The sequence below is a fragment of the Parus major genome, chromosome 1 (genome assembly GCF_001522545.3).
Source record: "Parus major isolate Abel chromosome 1, Parus_major1.1, whole genome shotgun sequence".
NCBI classification, from domain to species: Eukaryota; Metazoa; Chordata; class Aves; order Passeriformes; family Paridae; genus Parus; species Parus major.
The window spans coordinates 73,064,291-73,086,029 of NC_031768.1; the positions used below are offsets into that span (position 1 = coordinate 73,064,291).

The 21,739-nt window shown below is 38.6% G+C and overlaps 1 protein-coding gene across 1 annotated transcript in view; it reads left to right on the top strand.

Annotated features, from left to right (window-relative positions):
* Nucleotides 1-21,739, top strand: part of GUCY1A2 (guanylate cyclase 1 soluble subunit alpha 2) — a gene marked incomplete at its 5' end in the record, with an annotated part of 134,334 nt that overhangs the window by 9,673 nt on the left and 102,922 nt on the right. Inside the window, 1 exon segment of the mRNA XM_033515848.1 lies at nt 3,102-3,820. Coding sequence (XP_033371739.1) covers nt 3,102-3,820 — 719 coding nt within the window.

The following is a 21,739-nucleotide window of genomic DNA, read 5'->3' on the forward strand; positions in this document are numbered from 1 at the left end:
CAGGGAGAAAATCCACAGAAGATATAAAAAAGATTAGGATAATTTATGTAGTACCAAGTGAAAAGGTTATACTGAAGTACCTACAGAATTAGTGCTAGGTGAACATCTGTTCATCATTTGTTTCAATAAGAAAGGCAGGAATAATTCAGTAAAAATACATATAGAATATTTTGTGCAATTTTACATAAAGACATCACTGAAGCCAATAGCTTTGCAAAGAAATACAGAAAAATTTAGTCTGTGTTTGTGTAATGGGAAATTATTAAATAAATATTTTTAATTTAAAGATAGACATCATGCATCATAGAAAAATTAATGTCTTGTTGGTAAGGCTAAGGAAGAAACTTCCTTGATAGGAACATTATGATTTTTGGTTTTGAAGGTTGCATGACTGATTTTAATTTTCTTAGTATATCACAATGTCTGTTATTGTAGAGAAAATTCATGACTAACACAGACCAGTAGTTTAGTTGAGTTTGGTCACATCCATTTTTCTATTAGAGTTGATCTGATTTTCTGCTGGTACTCTATGTAACTCAATTCAAAGCTCAAATGTTTTTAAAAGCAGTGGCACGTCCTTGAGCCAGGTCATTTACCTGAATTTCATGGTATAATTCATGTTGCTTGCGGTCAGTTTGTTGCATCCAGAGTGAGTGGCCAGTTCTCCAGTGTGGACAACAAAACCAGTCTAAGACAATCAGCAAATACTGAGGGAGTTCCCAGTAATGATAATGAGGTGAGGCTCGTGTACATAGCAGCAGAGTCCCGGAGTGATCAGATCAGCAAACCTCATTTGCAGGCAGTGGTGCCAGGGCAGCTGCTTCTCTGTATCTGTATAATTCACTTGAAAGGCAGTTCACCTGTGCTGGCTTTTGGGTGGCTTTGTGGGATGTATCTGTATGAATATCCCATGGGTTTCTGACGCTGTCCTGTTCTTTTCTGCAATCTTACAGCCTTGGGTGCCCCTGCTAGACTGCTCACTTTTACACACAGACTTCTGAAGGTTGCTCACACTTCAGTATACAGAACAATGAGATTTAAAAAATGAATATCTTTGTTGTGCATATCTCGTTTGTGCATACATATGAATATGACAATTTCTTAGCTCTTTGATATTAATACCCAGTTATGACATTATTGGTATGGGTTAGAATTTAATTCTTTTTGGATTCTAGTGAGTATTTTTTGGTAAGATACTACAATACCATGCTATGCAGACGTAATGGTAATGAGTCAGGAATTGGCACACAGTCTTCTGAGTCAGGATATTGTGGCATTGTGTACCAGAGGTACTTTCTTTTGGCTTAGCTGCAGAGCTGACCATCTGTGGTCATAAAAGATCCTGGGAATATTTTTGTAATAACCTAGTTTAGTGACCAAATTTCTTTATGAGTAATGGCATTTGAATGAACTTTCCCAAATTATTGCTATTACTTCTTTTATAAAATATGCTTTGTCATATTTATATATATAATTTATGCATTTTAATTTGCTATGAATCATATGTCATTGCAGACTGTAAAGCTGGGGAACACTGAAATCCCTTGTGAATACTGATTGTGTTAACTATGCCTGTATACATAGGCAGTTCAGATACTGCCTTGAGATAATTAAAGGTTATTGTCTGCAAACAACATGACTTCTGTCCCCTGTTATATCTCGGGTACGAAATTCACTAACCAGTCTGTTCTTCCCAAATGAAAAGCTTAGAAGCAGTCTAAACAATGAGAGATTCAGTGATCTGCTGGGATATTACCAGTATTATAAAGCATGGTGAATACACATTAAAAAAAAGGTCCTGTTGTGTCCTCAGGAAAGAAATAACTGACCTTCATTTCTGGTCAAATTCAAGATAAATTTCAAGGTATTTGACTAGTCGACTGACATGTAATTCTATATGATTTCAATCATATATTCAGTTATTTCAATGTAGTGAACAAACTATGCTGTTAATTCCTGTATTAATTTCTTTTGAAAACTCTGGATATTTATAATTAACATAGAGGTGATTAATACTTCTTTTTATTCTGTTACATCTTAAAACAATACAAACATCTGATTAATTTTATAACTTTACTATGATATGGGGATTATATCATAGTAGAGTTGAAACTTAATAGAGTGTATCTTCCTTGAAATAAGACAGAGGAACATGCTTGGTAACCATCTCAAAATTATTTTTTTGTAGGTTTACCTTAAAACTGTAAATAGCAAACTGAAACAAATTTAATAAAAATTTCCAGTACTAGTATTTTTTCATCCTTTCAGCAGTGCTAGCCTTATCACCTCTGTCAGTCAAAACATTTTGAATTTTTGTGATAGAAACTTGAAGTGACATTGTGAGATATTGCAGAGCTGTCCCATCTACTAGCTGTGTAGACTGCTCTTAAGAGGCAGGGTTTTTTAAAGATGGATGACTGTAGGTAGAAGCTTATAATGAAAAGGTTTTGCTCTCCTTTGCAAGCAACAAAAAATAAGTAATTGTTTCTTTGTATCTTGTGGCAGTGTCCAATGACTATAATGACAAAAGTATTTTGGCTAAAAGACCCCTTCAAAACTCACAATCCCCATTTGCCAGCTATTTAAAGTGTAATCTGACTGCAGGACTTTACATTGTGGATGGGAAGCCAAACAACTGACTTAGAGTCCCATCTTCTTCTTTAAGCAGCTGGGCAGAGCTGGGTGCTTTACAGAGGGAATGAACAGAGGGGCTGTTAGAGTGGAAGCCTCATTTGTAGCCGGGTCAGCAGAGGAAGGGATGCAGCCATGCCCAGGTGCATTCACACAGTGGCCTGGATATGACATGCAAAGGTCTGGGAAATTGTAATGGAGACTGGCTGCAGTGGGGAAAAGGAAACAGGCCCGCTAATAACTGGCTGGGACAGGTAAGAGAATAATGGGACAGCAAGCTGAAAGAATGAGGACTTAAAAAAATAGCTTCTAGGGTTGTTCCCAACCACCACAGAAACCTCTGGATAGGTATCTAGTGAAAAAGCTGCTCTCACTAATTTGGAAAAATTCTGGACAAATAGAGGAAAAAGGGAAAATGTGACACAGTAACAATACTATGTTGTTGATATCAGTGTCTCATTGTCCTATAGGTCTGAAGTTTGAGGAAATGCAAGAAAAGTTTGGGGAGGAATTCTTCAATATCTGCTTTGACGAGAATGAAAGAGTTCTTCGAGCTGTAGGTGGAACCCTTCAAGACTTCTTCAATGGCTTTGATGCTTTGCTGGAGCATATTAGAACTTCATTTGGAAGACAGGCCACCCTGGAATCTCCTTCTTTCCTATGCAAAGAACTCCCTGAAGGCAATCTCATGCTTCATTATTTTCACCCACACCAGATTGTGGGATTTGCAATGACTGGAATGATAAAAGCAGCAGCAAAGAAGATTTACCGCTTGGAAGTAGAAGTAGAACAGGTCACAAATGATAAGTTGTGTTCAGAGGGGACAAACCCAGGTAACTGCAGTTGTTTGACTTTCCTTATCAAAGAACATGAAAATGCAAATACCACAAAAGCACTTCCACCAGGAACTTCCCAGTCCCCCTTAGACCTGAGGATTAGTATCAGCACCTTCTGCAGAGCTTTCCCCTTTCACCTGATGTTTGATCCAAACATGCTGGTTCTCCAGCTTGGAGAAGGTCTTAGGAAGCAGCTCAGATGTGACACTCATAAAACCCTGAAATTCCAAGACTGCTTTGACATAGTCTCTCCTAAAATCAGTGCCACATTTGAACGAGTTCTCCTGAGGTTATCTACACCCTTTGTCATTCGGACCAAACTTGAGGATTCTGATTCTGAAAGTAAAGATAAGGTAAGAATATTAATTTGGAAGTGGGTGTGCTTATATGTGTGTCATGGGAGAAGATTTTTTGCTCAGAGAAAAGCAGCTCAAGTCCTGTGTGCTCTGGAAAGCCCACTCATGCCTTGCAAACAGGGGCTAAGTGATATTCCCCAGCCAAGTGAATATTTTCCTAGATTATTTATAAGCTTTGCTTGTGAAGTTGTAGCAAATTGTGACGTTTCCATTCAGAAAATTTTGCATGGTGGGGTTAAATAGTATAGCTTGAATAGAAGGGTAGGCAATTTTACAAAATACCTGTACCTAATCCTTAATTTCACTCCAACTATATTATGATAAAGAATAGTTTTTAAGCCATTTTCTAGGGACTAGCTTGAAGTATTTATTCTGAAAAATTCTCACTGCAGGTTTCTCACTGCCACCTTACTACGTCTTATTTCCCTGGTTTGGAATGCTGCTTTCCTATGGGTTTCATCTTACCTTTCACCCTACACTCAATAAAACCAGAGCTTTAAGTGGTACCAAGTACCACTTAGGCCAGTTTTATTGTGTTCCAGTCATTCCAATAGGCACTTGTCCTCCTACACTGTCTCTTTCCCCAGTGTTTTAGGAGAAAGCTACCTTAACCAGTGAGCCCTAGGTTGAGTTCAGTGCATTCAGCTGAGTAAGCTGAGAACATGTCTTTAATGTGGAGTTCTCCAGTGGTTGGATGGAATTTGTCTCAATGCCTTTCCTTGAATTACAGGAAAGTTTTTTGGTGTGAGGTGGGGTTCCAGGATTTATGCACCAAAGTACTTATACTTAATGCTAACATTTAAACTTGCTTAAAGGCTTGAATGTCGTGGTGCCTTGGAAATAATTCTGCCCTAAGTGGAACTGGATGATCTTTAAGGTCCCTTCCAGCCCAATCAATTCTATGGTTTTATGATTCTATGATGATTCAAAATATAGCTACTTCTTACAGCAGCAATATTTCCAGCTCCTTTTTGGCACTATACTTCAGTATCAAAAAGTGTATGTCTGGTGCATTTTCCTCTGGAAATGAGAAACAAACTGTTGCTTTTCATTTTGTATTAATTGATGTAATTCAACCTTCTTAAAACCAAAAGGGAGTTTATTTTTAAGAATCTGTCCTCAGTGCCATCCTAGCCTTTTATTGCAAGAAGGAAACGAGGTGTGAAAGGTGTGGAGGTGTTGGGTCTGAGCTGCCTTATGACACACTTGTTTCTCTTTTGAAAGAGTCTGGTTTCATGATGCTTAATGCAGAACACACCTATCCCTCTCAGAAACCTTCCCTTCTCCCAGGGCAGAGTCAGAGCCCTTTTAGTGTCTTCTGCTCTTCATGAATCTGCTGTAAATCACTCTGAAGAGGAAGGAGATTTAGGTGGGGGAAGGAGGCTTTCAAAGCCTTTTTCCCTATTTAAGTTAAACACACAAATTTTTCATATGCTTGTGTCTTACTCTGAGGAAAGTGGCATGAGTAGGGCTTGCTGGAGGCAGGATTTTAGATTAGGCAGTACTAGCATCAGAGAAGCAGGTGGAAGGGGATGACAGGAAAGGAAATCCTTTGCCTGCCAGCATTTAGGAGAAAAAGTTTATCTTGAGTAAGATGAGGCAAAAGGGTGATGGTGAGGTGCAGGGGAGCTGTTGTGCTGCAGGCATGGGAATTAGTTTGAGAGTGTCAGTTTATCTGAAGAGGTATTTTCTTCTGTCTCACCCATTTGATAAGCATTTAATTTTACTTGCACATGAACAGTTAAAAATAAGCTCAGCATATGATGTGTTTTGCTAGGTATTCCCCTTTTTTTTTAATTACACAGATTCATTGGCTGTGGTTGACTTGCTTACATAGATTTTGAGAGGAGGGACATAGCAATACAGTTTATGTCATGCTCAAGTCCTTTATGGATAAAAAAAGTAGACTGAGCCTTGGGAACTGCATGCTGCATTATTTTCCCATAGCTCATGTCACTCATTTAGCTCATGTTGGGATTGTTTTCAATCTGCCAACTTGTTTGGAAGTTGAATGTTAGGCAGGTAGATCAGTGGCTGTAAGCATGACTCTGCTTAAAAGTTGGCAATAACTGATAGACATTTCCCTATTTCTCTGCCACATACCTCTATTCAGTTCATAATCACATCCCACTTAGAGATATTTATCTTTTCTTAAAAAAAGAAATCTGACTCTGCAATAACTGACACTTTTCAGGCTTGGTTATCTTAAATGGCAGCTGTAGGAATGTGACCTAGACAACTCTGCTGCGGTGTTGAAGCTATTCAGGTGTCTTATTGCATTAAAAAAAAATAAAAAGATTCAAAGGCCTTGCAGTGAACAGTGGATATTCCAGCCTCTCTTCAGAAAATGTTTATTTTCATTTAAATGCATAAAACATATTTTTTTTTAGACTGGCAGTGAGAAAGACAGAATAAGAAAATAGTTTTCATTTAATCCCGACACCAGCTCTGTGTTCAGATGAAAATAAATCATAAATAATGATTGTTCCCTAACTAAATGCCTAGAAGCAAAATCAAAAAAAACACCTGTCCTGGACTGCAGGGTATTTAATGCTTGTCTGGTTTATTTAAAGGCTCATTTATGTGTTTCAATTTACTGGTATTTGAATCATTGGAATAAATAACACTGTCCTAAATTTCTGATATAAGGCTTGTGAGGTCTGGGTGATATATAGCACTTTCTGCAGAGCTGTATGTGCATCTTTGCAGAAGCACACCCTCATGCATTAATATCTCATCAAAGTTTTGTTAAATTGGTGTGTCAACAGCTGTTCCTTGGAGCCCAGAGCTTTTACAGTATCCCATTTGTTCTAGGGACCACAAAAAAAAATAAAAAAATAATCTCCACCTGAAGACCATGGACACCTAGTTTTAAATGTGATTTCCAACATCATGTTTCTTGTTTTCCCATGCAGATAAATGCTTGTTATTGGTTTTTTTCTTATGGCATGGTACTACCCACATGTTGAAGGGCCCTGTTGCTCTACTTCTTATACAAACATTCTGTTGTTTTTCACATTTCACTCTATTTTTTAATTTTTTTTTATGTGTGTGTGTGTTTAACCAGAGACCTTCACTAGCATCCAGCCAGATTTTCCAAATTTTGGATATTGTCCCAAAATAACAAGGTCACGATGTTTGCTGTTTAACCTCTCTAAGGAAACTCATTCTATACCTCTCTATGGGAGCATTTATTTATTGCAGCAATAAAAAATCAATTTATTATGACAATTAACCACTTGGGATTGATACCTTATGGCTTCACACATGGTTAATACAACTGTACTTCACAGAAGTTCCGTGAACATCAGTGGAGTCACATATGGGATAAGAAATTAAATTCAGAGGACCGAGTCTGAACTGGTGTGATGGAGTGTTCTGAAATCCATGTCAGGCTCATCCACTGAGGTGAAGGTGCTGGCATGTGGGGGAGCTGATAACCCAGCAGTGCTTGCAGGGCAGTTTGGTGTCCCCCCACCATTTCCTGACCAGACAGAGGCTGGAAGCTCCTGACAGGTACATCCTGAGTGCAGTCATTTGCAGACTGCACTAATGAGCAAGGCCATCTGTGCCATGATATAAATACTTGTCTCCTTGACAGTACAGTGAGGTGGCTGGAGATGCTTCAATTTTTAGCTGAATGGGAATGGAAGGAATGACTCGGTTGCTTTCACTCTTCTGTCACGTTCTCCTCACGTGCCCCCCGTGAGCCATCAGTGCTGGGCAGATTGAGAGGAGATGGGGCTGCCCTCCCAGGGACTCACTGTCCCTGAGATCTCCATCCAGAGCCCACCCTCTTGGTGCACACATTGACAGGATGGGCCCTGCCAGCACCTTTGGTGACACTGGTTTGTGGACCTGCATTTCTGAAATTGGGTTTCAGGCTCCCTGCCATATGCTGTGCAGCTGTATTTTCCTTGTATTGGTGCTCTTCAGCTCAGACTAACAGCCCTTTTGCACATTTGAAATAAATCCATTTTTGTAAGGATACTCACTGGCTTTTGACTTAGGCCTCTGAGCACTTTAGAAATTGTCTAAGAATAAAGCTGGCAATTAAAACTACATCACTGGATGTGTCCAGACTTTTTTTTTTTTTTTTTTTCTAATGGACTGTATTTGCCTTGAATATTTCATTAAAATCATAACTTCCCAGTTAACAGTTCAGCAAAATGTGTTCTGGCGAGAAAATAACTTTAATTTATATGTGTGAGTTAATTTTCTTTTCAGTAATTTTAGACATAAAATACTTTTATTAATGAAAAAAATTACCTTATAAATTATAATACAACATTTAAAATACAAAACACTGGGTTTCACAAAAACTGAATTTTTTATACTGGAAGAAATTCCAAGTGCCACATATAATTCAGATTTATGAATGGCTTGAAGCTGTGTCAGGGAAGGTTCAGGTTAGATATTAGGAAAAAGTTCTTCATCCACAGAGTGGTTGGGCACTGGAACAAGCTCCCCAGGAAACTGGTCACAGCACTTGTCTGACAGAGTTCAAGAAGCATTTGGACAATGCTCTCAGGCACATGGTGTGATTCTTGGGACCATCCTGGGCAGGGCCAGGAGTTGGGCTTTGTTGATTCTTTTGGGTGCCTTCCAACTCGGCATGTTCAGTGACTCAATGATGAAAAGTCCATCCAGACCAACATGCTGACTCTCACAGAGTCAGAGACAATCCTTTATGAAACAGGTAAAATGAAGTTTTACGCCTGTCGTGTTCCCTGTGAAACACTCTCCTTGCTTTTAGCTCTCACGGGATGAAAGCACGTCCTCTTGCAGTGGTATCCAGGATGTGGCATAGGGTAGCCCCCTCAGGACCGAGCCTCCATCATTTTCTCTAGCAACTTTTGAACCAGGGGAAGTTCATACTAACATCTTCTGTGGCATCCTGTGGACACAAGGTCTATTGTTTATTAGAAGCTGAATGTTTCTGAATGAACTGAATATGAATGTGAGACCCCTCTGGAAACTTCCAGCCGGGTGTGGACGTGGATTATGGAGTAAAACAGCTGGCAAAGAAGCCTGCTTGCCCCTTGCTTCAGCAAAGTGCTTTCCCAGTGTGTTTTCCCAAGTGTGTTTGTTGATAATTGGAAACTAAAAAAGCAATGTTTTTTAAGTGCTGGAAGTATGCTGTCCCCCTTTTTATACTGAGTCAATTTTTTGCCTCCTTCTGTATTTTTAGTCTGGACCAGATGAATGAAACAAGGAGTCCTGACAGTAGCAGATTAATTTAAAACACACTGGACACAATCTTGTGTTTTGCTTTTGCTCTGTAACTGTTTTTCCTCCTCTCCTAATAAAATTAAAATGGAATGGCCTGAAAGTCATTCTGGCATAAGGGACATCTGTCACTTTTGATCTAGGAATTCTAATTTTTTCCTGGAGCTGATTTATTCAGTCAGTCAGCTTTTGACACTAAGCTCCCATTGCTTTGCAGGCTCATGGAGCTCATGGAATCAAATTTGTGTCTTCTGTTTCTGCTAATGCTAATATCCCACCCATTTGCTTGTTGAAATGTGTATGGACTTTGATGGTTTTCAAGATGAATTGGATTGGCTGGCTTCTAGAGATTGTGGTGGGTTATGAGAAACAATAGATGACATGACATTCTTATCTCATGAACAGTTGTGAGTTGGAGAACTTTAGTGGCATTGTGAAACTGGCCCAGAATTGTTATTATTTCTACTTGAGGACAGGCCAATGAAAATGCCATTTTGAAAGTGTTTTCAGTGATAGGACTGAAAAGGTGTAGCAATCTAAAGTTAAAATACTTCTTTCTCATTCACGTTAGCTGAAAAACAAAGAAGCTGTTTGGAAATGGTTTTATTAAGTGAAGTGGCTATTAAAATAATATGACTCCATGGTAAACTCTTTCCTTTTATAATTTGTATAATGTTTTGATAAGGAAGCTGTTTGGACATGAAAATGTCCATAACTCTCTCTTTGCTGCAAAACTTTTGAATGGGTTTCTAAACTCCACTATGTCATAACTGGAACAAAATGCATTTCATTAATCTTATATTACAAGATGGGAAGACTTAGACACAACTCAGTTTGATTTTCAGGAATGCATTTTTTCTTACCTTTGTTCCAGTGACTAAAATCAAGTGTTGGTTATTCACAATGAATTTTCATGCTTTTCCTAATTTGCTTATCTGAGTTCTTAAATGAGTGTGCTTTTCATGGCATCTAACCTGAATGGGTGTGATGTTAGTAAAAAAGCCCTTTTCATTAGCATGGTTGAATTAAAGCAGACACATTCAGTCACTCTGCCTTACTCTTTCCTGTCCTGGCACCTCCAGTTTGACAATGCATGAAGTCAGGCTAAGACTTTATTGATGTGTCTCTTTGCAGAGCCTGAATGGACTTAGAAGGAAAGGGAACAGCTGGAGTATCTCCCTGTGGAGTGAGTGGGCTTTGTGCAGGAGCTCTCTCAAGTGCATGGGTGGGAAGGCAGAGCCTGTGAGAACACCTGGGTGTGCCTCTGAACATAAACACTGGGTTACATTGCTCTGAGGGGCAGCGAGTGCAAGTGCTGGCACTACTTGTGTTGTCAGCTTTCAGCTGTAAGGCCAGTTCTACTGAGCAATTGCCAAACCTCCTGCTAACCCTTCTCCTGGAACACGCCCCATGCCTGAAGGCAAGCCTGAGTTACCCCAGGTCACTTGCAGAACTGTCCTGTGTGGCCAAAGAGCCCACACAAAAGAGAAAGCTTAATACTTTCTCCCTTCACCTTAAATTTTGTCTTCAAGCCTCAGTTTGGGACCATGGAATTGCCTTCCTATTTGGTTTTGAGTGTAGCTTAGTAGTTTTGGACCAATTTTCAACTGCTTACCTTGTTTCCTCCAATCATGTCTCATAAATATCTAGTCTTTTGAATTTAAATTGTAGTTGACAGCATGGTTTGACTCTAAATACTAATTTATTCATACTCACTGGGCATGCATCGTGATTGTTGTGAATTTTTCATGCTTTATTTCCACAGAAGCAAAGCTCTGAAGTTTTGACACTCTCTATGAATCAAAAACTTCGTTGATGTTTTGCTGGGTCATGGACCCAGATGGAATAAACAGTTAACAGAAAATTCCTTTGCCTGAGACTTGGACCTGCATTTGAGCTGTTTATATTCTGGGAATCTAAACAGAGAATGTAGCTGAATCAGACACTGTAGATTTAGTAGGTCATAAAACTCTAATCAAGGAGAATACTACTATGAAGTAACACCTGGTTTTGCATTAGGAATAATTATCAGTAGTATGAAAGAGTGAGATAATAGTGATTTGCAAAAGTCAGGACTCCAAAGCAGGTGCTGGTTTTCTTATACCTAGCCAGGTGCAGTGTTTCTGCTATCTCTGGGCGGTATTGGAGAGAAGTTTGACTAGGTAACGTTTTGCTGCCTTTTACTCTTGCCAAGAATGTGTCATACGCGCCCTGCTCTACTCCAGGGTCTTCCAAGAGACTGATGGTGTCAGTAACAGCAAATCACCTATAGTCAGGCAGGTGGCCCATGCCAGTAGTGCTGATCATTGTTTCAGCATGTGCTGTGCAATGGTGAAATGCTTGAGGAGGCCAGAGTAGTCCCTCAGAAGGAATGAGCCTTTCCTTTGCAATTCTTCACAATGTTGATGACAGAGTCACAGTTCAGGTGGGCAGCCCAGCCAGGCAGACCCAGTGGTTGGGTAACTAGATTTGCTACTGTGGGAATATTCCTTTGCCACTTGAGGGTTTTTAGGGCATGCTAAGGAAGAAGTTAGCTCAGTAAACGGTATATTAGATGCAGAAGTTACATAAATCATAAAGGTACTGCTTAGAGGAAACACAGGGATGAGCCTGGGTTCTTCTGCCTGAGCTAAGAAAGCACAAATAAAAAAATAATTAAATATTAATAATATTTAAATAATACTGCTGTTAGGATTCCCCAAATTTTGTAGGTGGTTTCATTCTTCATTTTTTTGAATATGCCTTTTATAAGCATATATATTTACATTCTGTCCAGCCAGAATATCTAAGATACATTTCTTTTAAAAGAGCATATAGTACCCCACTCATATTTTCATGATTAAAGAGAGTGAAACAACTTAACCCATAAAATAATATTTATATTATTTGTTCCTGTCACTAACCTTTGGCTTTTATAAGTGAGGACTTAGACTGAGTATCTGAGAAAAGAATTAAATGTTCTTTTTCCACAGATACAGGACAGGCATGTAAGATATTCCTAACACATAATTTTCCTCTTAAAAAAGAAAAAAAATTTCCTCTTTGCAGATTGCAAGCAAATAATAAACATTTGGTACTTCAACCTCAGAAAGATGTGAACATTTTAAAATTTGATCCTAGATGAAGACATATTGAAATATTATTTTCAATGTTTTGATCAATGTAGTTTCTGTCTGCCTTGTAAATTTTATATATTTTAGGGTTTACTCTTTTTCTTTCTTTCTAAGAACAGAAATTGATCTCCTTGGTCACACTGGACAGCAGCTTTTTTTCTGTAATGATTCTCATTCTGCTGTGGGCTCACTGGAAGAGCAGCATTTATGCAATCATAACAGAAATAAAAACATATTTCATTTTTATTTTCAAATTACCTTTCTTTTTTTTTGACACTTTAGAGATTTAATCCTTTTGTCCTTTCTTAGAAGGGGCTGTTATGAAGTTACTGTGTGATCCTCATAAAAACAATTTCAGCTATTATTTTCTGTGTCTCCCTGACAGCATCTTCATAGGAATATTCCAGTGGAGTGTCTTTAGTGGATTGTTGTCAACACTGGAGTTGGTAGGATCTGATCATGTCATGTCTCAGTACTTCAGTCTTGTACTTCCCTCCTCAAATGTTGAACTGGTAGCTTTAAAAATGTCTGTTCTGATGAAATACAGGTCAAAAGGATCCTGGTTGAGACAGTACAGATAATATATTGGAGTGTTTTAAAAAAAGGTGGCTTACATTGACAGGTTGCAAAGTTGCTGCTTCTGCAAATTCATAAAATAAAAGCTTAGAGCATAAAAATATTTGGCCTGTGATGTGTTAGGAAAAATTTGAAGAATGACCCCAAATTTACAAGCAGTCTTAATAAATTAATTTCTTAAGCAGGTATTTTAATGAGCAAAGATATTCAAACTGAGATAACTCTGAAGTCCTCGTTCATGGCTGTTGTGGGGCAGCTACACCTATTCCCAAACAGCAGTGAGGTCATGCCCAATGGCTAGAGGAGCAAAGTAAAATGGAGCAGACTTCTTTTCTGTTCTGTGTGTGATGGGGGTAGGCCCTCACCTCACAGCACCTCGGCACATGGTGCTGTTTTGGCTCTGTTTGAGCAGGGAAGTTCAGTGGTTGTGAGACATGGGCTGCAGGATGGGCATGAGGTGTGGATCAGGGGGTGCAGTTATGTTACCTCCTTCCACTGATGCTAATTTTGCAGCTTAAATTCTCCTTTTGATCCTACTCCCCTAGAAGGACTGTTGTATTATTTCAATTGTCAAGTAGCTTCTCCTTATCAGGATGACCTTGCTTAGAAAGGGATGATATTAAAATTGATCTCGTACAATACAGCACAGGCTGATTTCTTGTATTGGTAACACTTTCCAGTGAATGCTAAATTAACTATATTTTAAATGTTTAGCTTAAAAGAATTGTTACAATTTTCTTGATAAAGCTGTTGATATTTTCTGCTTGGTTACCTTAAAGGCACCCAGCAGAGGGAATGTTTGAATGGATTAACAGAGCCTGGGGATTGTTTTGGCATTGATTGCTGTGCCTCAGAGTCCTTTGCCGTGCAGACTTTTGGATGACTCCCCTCTGAAAGTACATTCTGCCTCCATGGGCATTGCACCTGGTAGAAGTCAGGCAAAAGTAATGAAGAGCTCCTGTATTCTCAGAGTTCTCTTTCTGCTAGTAAAGGAGACCTACCAAGAAAAGAACAGATGAGGCTATGTTAATTCCAGCTCCACTGAGACCCAAGGAGAAAAATACCAGGGATTGTCAGGTATTGAAGGAGGTAGTTCATACTGAAAGAACTTTGATTTTTCAGCTTCCCTGAATTGTATTTAGTTTTTCATTTTAAATGAAAAATTACTATAAAAATACTGTCTACAGCAGTAATGTGAGTGTTGTGTAGACATGCAGCGTTGTTTAATTTTCATGTGAAAGAACCATGGAACATATCATTAAAACAACATCAAATTTTCTCACTCATCTCAGAGGACTGCTGATTCAGTCTATTTCCTCTTTGCTCAGGAAGGCTTCAAATTCAGTTATTAGATAACTTGTTCTGTGTCTTGAACATTCAGTTTCTGGCATTTGTTCCTGGGAATAGGAGCATAAAATAACAGAATATTTTCTGTCAGCCAAAAATGCAGAAACATCTGAGAGGTTTCCTAGCTATGTTCAGCAGCATCAGAGGGTCCTGAAAGACTTTTGGAACCATTTTGGGTGATGGGGAACTCCACAGAGAATTCCGAGGACATGGGAATAACACTAACAAATACATAAACAGTATTTAAAAATAACTGACTTACTGCTCCAATTCTGTTTTTTTCCCATGGTGTCATATAATTATATTGGGGCTCACTGAATGTGTTGGACACACCAGGGTGCCAGTACTGGACTAGCAGGACTTGAAAAACCATTGTAGCAGCCCACTGTTTGCACTGTCCAGAAATGACACATTTTTTTAGGAGACTGTTACTAATTCATTATTTGCGTATTGGTGTAGTCAGGCATGCAGGTGTGTAAAAACAAGGAATATAAAAATGACAGTATAAAACCAAAGAGAAGTACCAGTGGCTTTGTTCAGGACCTCCTGACACCTAACTGATCAATGAAATCAAATTACAATTCTGAATTAAGTGTATTGTGCTGCTACTGTGGGACCTGGTACCTTTGCTCAGGGTGAGTAAGATGTTAGGTCTTGGTTTGCCTTACTAGTTATCATCAGCCCAGTTTCAACAGTATTACTTTGGAAGGAAGTCTTTATTTTGAGTGAGGAGAAGAAAATAAAGTCTCATTTGACACTGAGAGAGCAGGGAAGGCTCCAGGAAGACCTTATATCTGCCAACCTAGAGGGGGTTACAAAAGAGCTGGAGAGGGACTTTTTATAAGGGCATGTAGACTTAGGAGAAGGGGGAATGGCTTTAAAATGAAAGAGAATAGGTTAGAATAGATGTTCATTCCTGTGGGGGTGGTGGGGCACAGGGAAGCTGTGGATGCTCCATCCCTAGAAGTCTTCAAGACTGGGTTTAGTGTGGCTCTGAGCAAACTGGTCTGGTGAAGGTCTCCCTGCCCATAGAAGGCTAGTTGGAATTAGATAATCTTTAGGGCCCCTTCCACCCCAAAACTTTCAATGATGATGATGATGATGATGATGATGACGAAGTGCAGAAAATACATTTGATAACTACTCCTACAAATGCCTTAAGTATGAAACTTTTGGTAACAGAAGTGTTCCATATGGCATGTTCTGGGAATTAGAGTTTTATTTCTAAATATGAGTTGTTAAACTCATCAATACTGTATTGCTGAATTTTTTTAGTTTAAGATACATGCAATGTATCATAAATAATCATTTTCTTTTCTTTTTTAGGAAAAAAAAGACTTTTTGTTTAAAAAAAAAGAATTTATCATTCACTTAAAATGTTGTATAAGCTTCATATTTTTGAATGTGTTAATTTGATTGACATTTAAGAGTTCATTCTATAGCCACTGTAAAAGTTGAGATTGTAGCATTAAATATGGGAAATGTCCAAAAATATCCAATTAATAATTAGAAGTGACTAACATTTTGTTTTGCACCTATGCATGCCAAAGTACAGCTCTACAAAATTATGAGGTGAAAGAACTGACTGATCACCCACCCAAATGTTTATTTCTGGATTTCTTTAAAGCTACAAATGGCTTTTCTAGGCTAAACTCAAGGCTTCTTTCACTAAGAGATTTTACAGTGAAGTTGTCAAATGCTGCTCCGGGTGATTACTAGGTAAGGATATAAGTTACGTGTGAAGTCAAATAGAATTTGACCAGGGAATATCTAAGAAAATAGGGCAGATCCAGGATACTGTTTTAAGATCCTTTAATTGAAATATTTTTTATAATGAACCTCAATATACCTTAAATCAAGTGTTATTTTGCAAATTCACAATATACAAGGAATTAACATGCAATCTGCTAAGGGAAGCAACACCTGAGTGAGGTATTTGAGATGATGAAATGAAAAGCTTCATGTGTTGGCTTTTTTGTGGCACAGGTAAAAATGTTCTCTAAGAAATACCCTATCAGCAAAGCTCTTGGCCTTGAATCTTCTCTCAAAGAAGGCACATCTGTGGGAATAGTCTTGCTGGGTAAAACTTCGAAGGACGTATTAGCCCATTGCTCCAGCACACTGAACTCGTCATTGGCAGGGCTGGCCAGGAGCATGGTGAGCACACAAAGAACTCTAAAATACACTGTGTAGCATTTTTCTGGAATTTGTGACCTCTATTCACCTCTACACTGTTGCCATGTGGCCAGTGAATGAGGAGCCAGGTCATGGCTGGTAGTGTGATGTGGTTCCTGAGCCATGTTGCTGGCAGGGGCTGTTGGCTGAGCAGTGCTGCAGCTTTCCCCAACAGCGGGTCAACAGCCTAATCAGTATCACCAGGAAAGCAACCTCATGAGGGTCCTTGGGCATGGAAGTTGTCCAGATTTCTCCCAGAGTGTGAGGGGCTAGTTAAGAGCTATTGATCTTACAGAAGTGTGTCTGTCCCCAGACTGATTCCACTGAGGAAGGGTTGTTGTAGATCTGGGTGAGCTCTAGTTTCTCAACTGGAAGCCCCCTTTCAGTCCTCAGCCTTCTTCCATATCTCAACAGAGTGAGGACCACTGCTGCATGCCTGAGTCCTGCAGAAGCACTGTTGGTTTTTGAAATTGTTACAGACATCCTTTTGTTCCATTCAGCCCATCCTAGTCTTGCTGCAGGTGAGCATCACTGAGTCAGATCAGTCAAATTCTGTATTAGCAGAATCTCTCTAACTTTCTCTCAAAAGAAAGAGCTGTGATGAAAAATAAATGTGTTTTAAAATTTTGTTGCAAATTAACTGTATCAATGAGTAGTTAAATGAGATGACTGTATGCAAAGCAAAGAGCACCTCTGTCTTCTTCTCTGACCCGTTCAATCATTTTCATACTCTCCACTTTGCATGACCAGCTCTCTAAACCAGAACCCTGGATCTCCACTTGCTGTGAAGACCGGGTGTTTTTGAAGTATTCTGGGACATGTACCTCTCCACTGGACTAGCTTCTAATCCCTTTGTAATTCCCTTCAGTTTATTTGTGTTTTGTGAGCAGTTTGGAGCAGAGGGGATCCTCATCCCCTCTCTTTGGGCAAAGCTTACAAGTGTGCAATATGCTTCTCCTTGAACAGAGTACTTCTGGGGCTCTTCAGGGTTTCCAGGTCCTTGCCTGGTGAGAAGCTTCAATGCTTTAGCTGCGATAGCCCTGGAATTTGAAAATACACCAGTTGGTTATCCAAATCAATGGAAACACCACTGCAAATTTATATGCCCTTGAATAGTCTTCACAGAAGCCAATACTCAAGAGTCTTCCTTAAGGATGTGCAAGAGTATTTTCCTATGGAGGATCCTTTCCTGAAAGGAGACTTTTTTGTAACGCTTTTCCCAGCTATGCAGTATTCATGTTTATGACAGAAATAGCTAGTTGCCAGATCAGAGATGGCCTTAAGCTTTCCTCTGTTAATTGCTTTATCCGATGGATTATGCATCCAGTGTTAGTGGTTTCTGTTCAAGCAGAGCTTTTGCACATGACTGGGGCAGAGGGATTACATGTGAAGGAAAAACAGATTCCATTTTCTAACAGGCTGAAGAGTTATTAACATTTTTAGAGTATCTGCACGTGTTTCTGAATTGTGTCTGCTGAAGTGAAAATTGTACAGATGATCAGTGTTTGATTATGTGTTGTGAAATTAGAAAAAAAGGGATAGTTTTTGATCCCTGCATATATTAAAAAGCATGAGGCTTACTCCTTTGAAAGAAGTGATATGTGAATCACAAAAAAGACGCCTTGGGTGTTTAAGCTTAACAGATCTTTTCCTGTGTAATTCTTCAAGCATTTGTATTTGTATGTAGTAATTCCTAAAGGCTGCCTGGTGCTTTTCCACTTGAGTTAGAGAAAATTAACAGAAATTAGACATTCTGCTGAACAGGACTGATATCCTGCAGAAGACTGTGAAGGCCATGAGTAAACCCATCTTACCCGTAGCAGAATTAAGATGGAGAAGTTAATTTAATTTGTAGGTTTATTCCCTTTTAAGAAATATATCAGTAAAGGGTATTTGTCAATCTGCTACTGCAGATCTGTGAGAAGAACCTAATAATACAGCTCTCTGTTCTTGTTCATGAAAGTGATCTAGATTTAAAATAACCTCTCCCAGAGGAGTGGGAGTGGAAGGTTTGTTTTAAACTGGGGTCAGAAACATCCTAAGAAGTTTACCTGAGTGCCCTAGTTACTGGGACCCATTTACTGTTAATAAGTTTGTTACAGACATATTTTTTCAACATGTGGGAATTTGGAAAAAGCTAAAAAGCTGTAGGAAACAAATGAGTTCTTACACAGGCAAACAACAAGCTGAGACAGCCAGAGAGAATATTGTACTGCACTTGCACAGGAGCTTGGTGCACAAATGCTTAAAAGTGCTGATCTTGGTTTGAAGATGTATCCTGTCTCTGCTAAATTCAACAGGATTTGTGCAAATTACTATAAAAGAAGCAGGCAGGATTTTAGCTGAGGTGAAAACAGACAAAAATCTATTCCTTCAAGTATACTTTTGTGGGAATTACAGACTACTGTGCTGTACAACTAAAATCAAATTCTTCAGAAAGTCTGATTTTCTGTTATCTTGCATTTTCTTTAAGAGAGAACAAACAGTTCTATGGCAGTCTTTCTTACCTGCTTGGCAGTGGAGTCTGAAAAGAAGAGGTGAAGAAATACCTTTTTACTTATGCAATTTAATGCAGCTGACAATCCATCAATGTACTTACTTTTAAGAGTACCAGTTTGCTCGATTTCTTTTTTTTTTTTTTTTAATTTCTCATTGCAGAGCTTTCATTCTCTCTTTAAAGATTTCTGCTAAGTAACTAGGAGCACATGAGTAGAACCAGCATGTGTTTTGGCTATACCACTGTTGGTATTTAAAGATACAGAATTTTCTTACTTCTTGATTTGTAACAATACAGTATTTTAAAATTACACCTTAATTGGTTTAAAATATGGCATGTATCCATGTTTGCATTAGAGAATTGTAATATGTGTAGTCCTTGTTTGTACAATGGACTTTAGTTGATCACAACTGTACATTTTAACACAGTGCACCTTCTGTAGACACTGTGGCAGTAGATGGAAAAACAGTAGTGATATATGTATATATGTACCATTATTTACATATGCTTGAATCAGGAAAAAAACTGAGAAATTAAAAGTAAACAGATTTTAGGTGTTCACATTGCAACAGTGTGTAGTATGCCTGTGTCCCATCAGACATCTGCAAAAGTTTTCTTTTGAAGGGTTTTCCTACCAGTGTCAAATGAAACTTGACATTCCTTCCTCCATCTTACCAAATAAAACCTCATTTATTTCCCATTTGTGTAGGACATGGAAAGCAATTTGACATCCACTGCATTAAAAGTCTTCTTAGATGAAAGTAATATTATTTGCCTTTCAGTAATTTAGATTTTTGTTCAGGATAGTAGGTGTTGGAGGAAACACCCATAAGGGATAGCATTGCCCTTGAATTGCCCTTATTACTTACTTGGCATCACTGGTTTGTGATGCTACTGTTACTGGCTGGGAAATTCCCCTAGTGTTTTTACTGCATAGCCTTTAATTAGAACTTTGAGGTTTCATTCTCTCTTATTTTTGGGAATACAGATCTCTTGAATCATATATAGTCCACTTTGTATGTGATTTTCTTGTAAAATTGAGTGTTCAAAGTCTGTACAGAATTCTGTGTAAATCAGTAAGAGTCTGTATATATTAGACACTGCACAGGACTAAATAGAGTGGAGCCATTTCAACTCTGTCTTCAAATCTGAACCAAGATATGAACAAATATGGTTTGCATGAAAAGAAAGTTCTGAATCCTTTTTATACATTTGGCAGTCCTGCCATCTTCTACTCCTGGGCTGGAGGGAGAAAAGCCCTCCAAAAAAAAGAAAAGCTTTTGGGCTCACTCATGAAGCTCAGCACCCAGGCTCCCTGTTCTCTAAGGCAGCAGGTATGATAGGTTGTTTAAATGGGAAATATTTTTCTTTTCCATTCCTTATGTCCATAAAGGGACTGGTCTGCCACAAACCACCTCATTGTACTATGTAACTTAGAAGTTTCACTGTCCCTTTAACTAAATGAAGTCATCAATACTGGAAGTAGGAAGGGAGAAAAGAACAGAGAAAAATATTTTAAAAGGTCTAAATTTTTCTGATATAACTTGATGACTAGAGTGTAGTTATAGCATTTGACATTTTCTGTGTATTTTTTCAGTTATGATGTGACTGTCTAAATATTATTTGTTTCTTAATGAACTCTTTCACGGGGGAGATAAGCTATAGTAATAAATATGATACTGGGATTTGAGAAAGTTGATGTGTTTGGCCATTTAAAATATGCAATAAGAACAAAATGTTTTCTTTGTTTTGGTATGAAGCTGTTGGCTAAATACAACATCACATGGTAAGCCATGCTATGTGTTGATACAAGGCCAACCAGCAGTCCTAATGTCATTTTCACAGTCCAAGCCATTTATAGTTTGTTCTCAGATCCAGTCAACAAAGACCTTAAGCTGAATCCATCTGCACAGACAGCAGAAAGCTCTTCCAATTAAAAGCCCTTAAGAATATCTAAGAAAATGATACCATATTAAACCCAGTAAGTTTTGTTTTTGTTTTTGTTTTTTTTTTAATAGGTAAGATTTAATGGCACATGAGTATCATGAAAAAAGGTGTAAGAAAATTTAAGAATGCTAAGAAGCACAAATGTAAAGCAGTAACAAATAGAGAAGTGCTTCAGTCTAAAGAAGATGTGGCAATACAGGACACATTCTGGACAGTCAGGGTAGCAGTTGCAGCTTTCCAGTCTTTAGAGCTGAATGTGTCAGGAGAAAAGGCAATAGATAACTCAATAAAATCATTATAAAGTTGAGTTGACTATCTTTTGAAACCAAAGCAAAAATGGCCTCTGTATTTTGGAGGTTTGTATGCAAGGGCAAGCCTTTAGAACCAGAAAGGCCGTCTGCAACCCTAGTTAGCGCAGCAGCGAGCGTGCCATGCCTTGTTCTTGCTTGGCTGTGAGGCACTGAATACATGGAGTGGCACCTGTGTGTGTCTTTTTTTTTGCCCCTTTTATAATTTAGCTCATAATCCACTGTCTAGATATACTGCTTTTTAGATTTACCACTTCTGCAATAAAAACGATTACCATAAACCACGTCTAGATTGGATCTTGGAATTTTCTTGGAATGTCATATCTTTTGATGGGGATGGAGGAGACAAGGAAACAGAAATACCTTTTTGTTTATGAGTTAAGGTGGTTTAAATTTCAGTTTACACCGAGGATGCAAAGGGTCTGGGTGAATTCTAACTCCTTCTAGGGTTTATGGAAATGGACCTGCTGGGATGTAGCCCCCATGTACTCCTCCTCAGGTAGGTCTGTGTTGTTTTCACAATGAAGTTGAGTCTCAGAGGCACACACAAAAATTCTGCTTTATATCTATGAGCAGGATAAGTATGCAGTGCTGCAACCAAAATCTGTCCTTTAATTCTTTGTTCAGTTTGAATTCCTTTAACAAAATAAAGAGTATTTATGAATGATAATTAATGACTGTGTGAAGCGCTATCCATTTCAGACAGAGTACAAAGAAGAAGAAG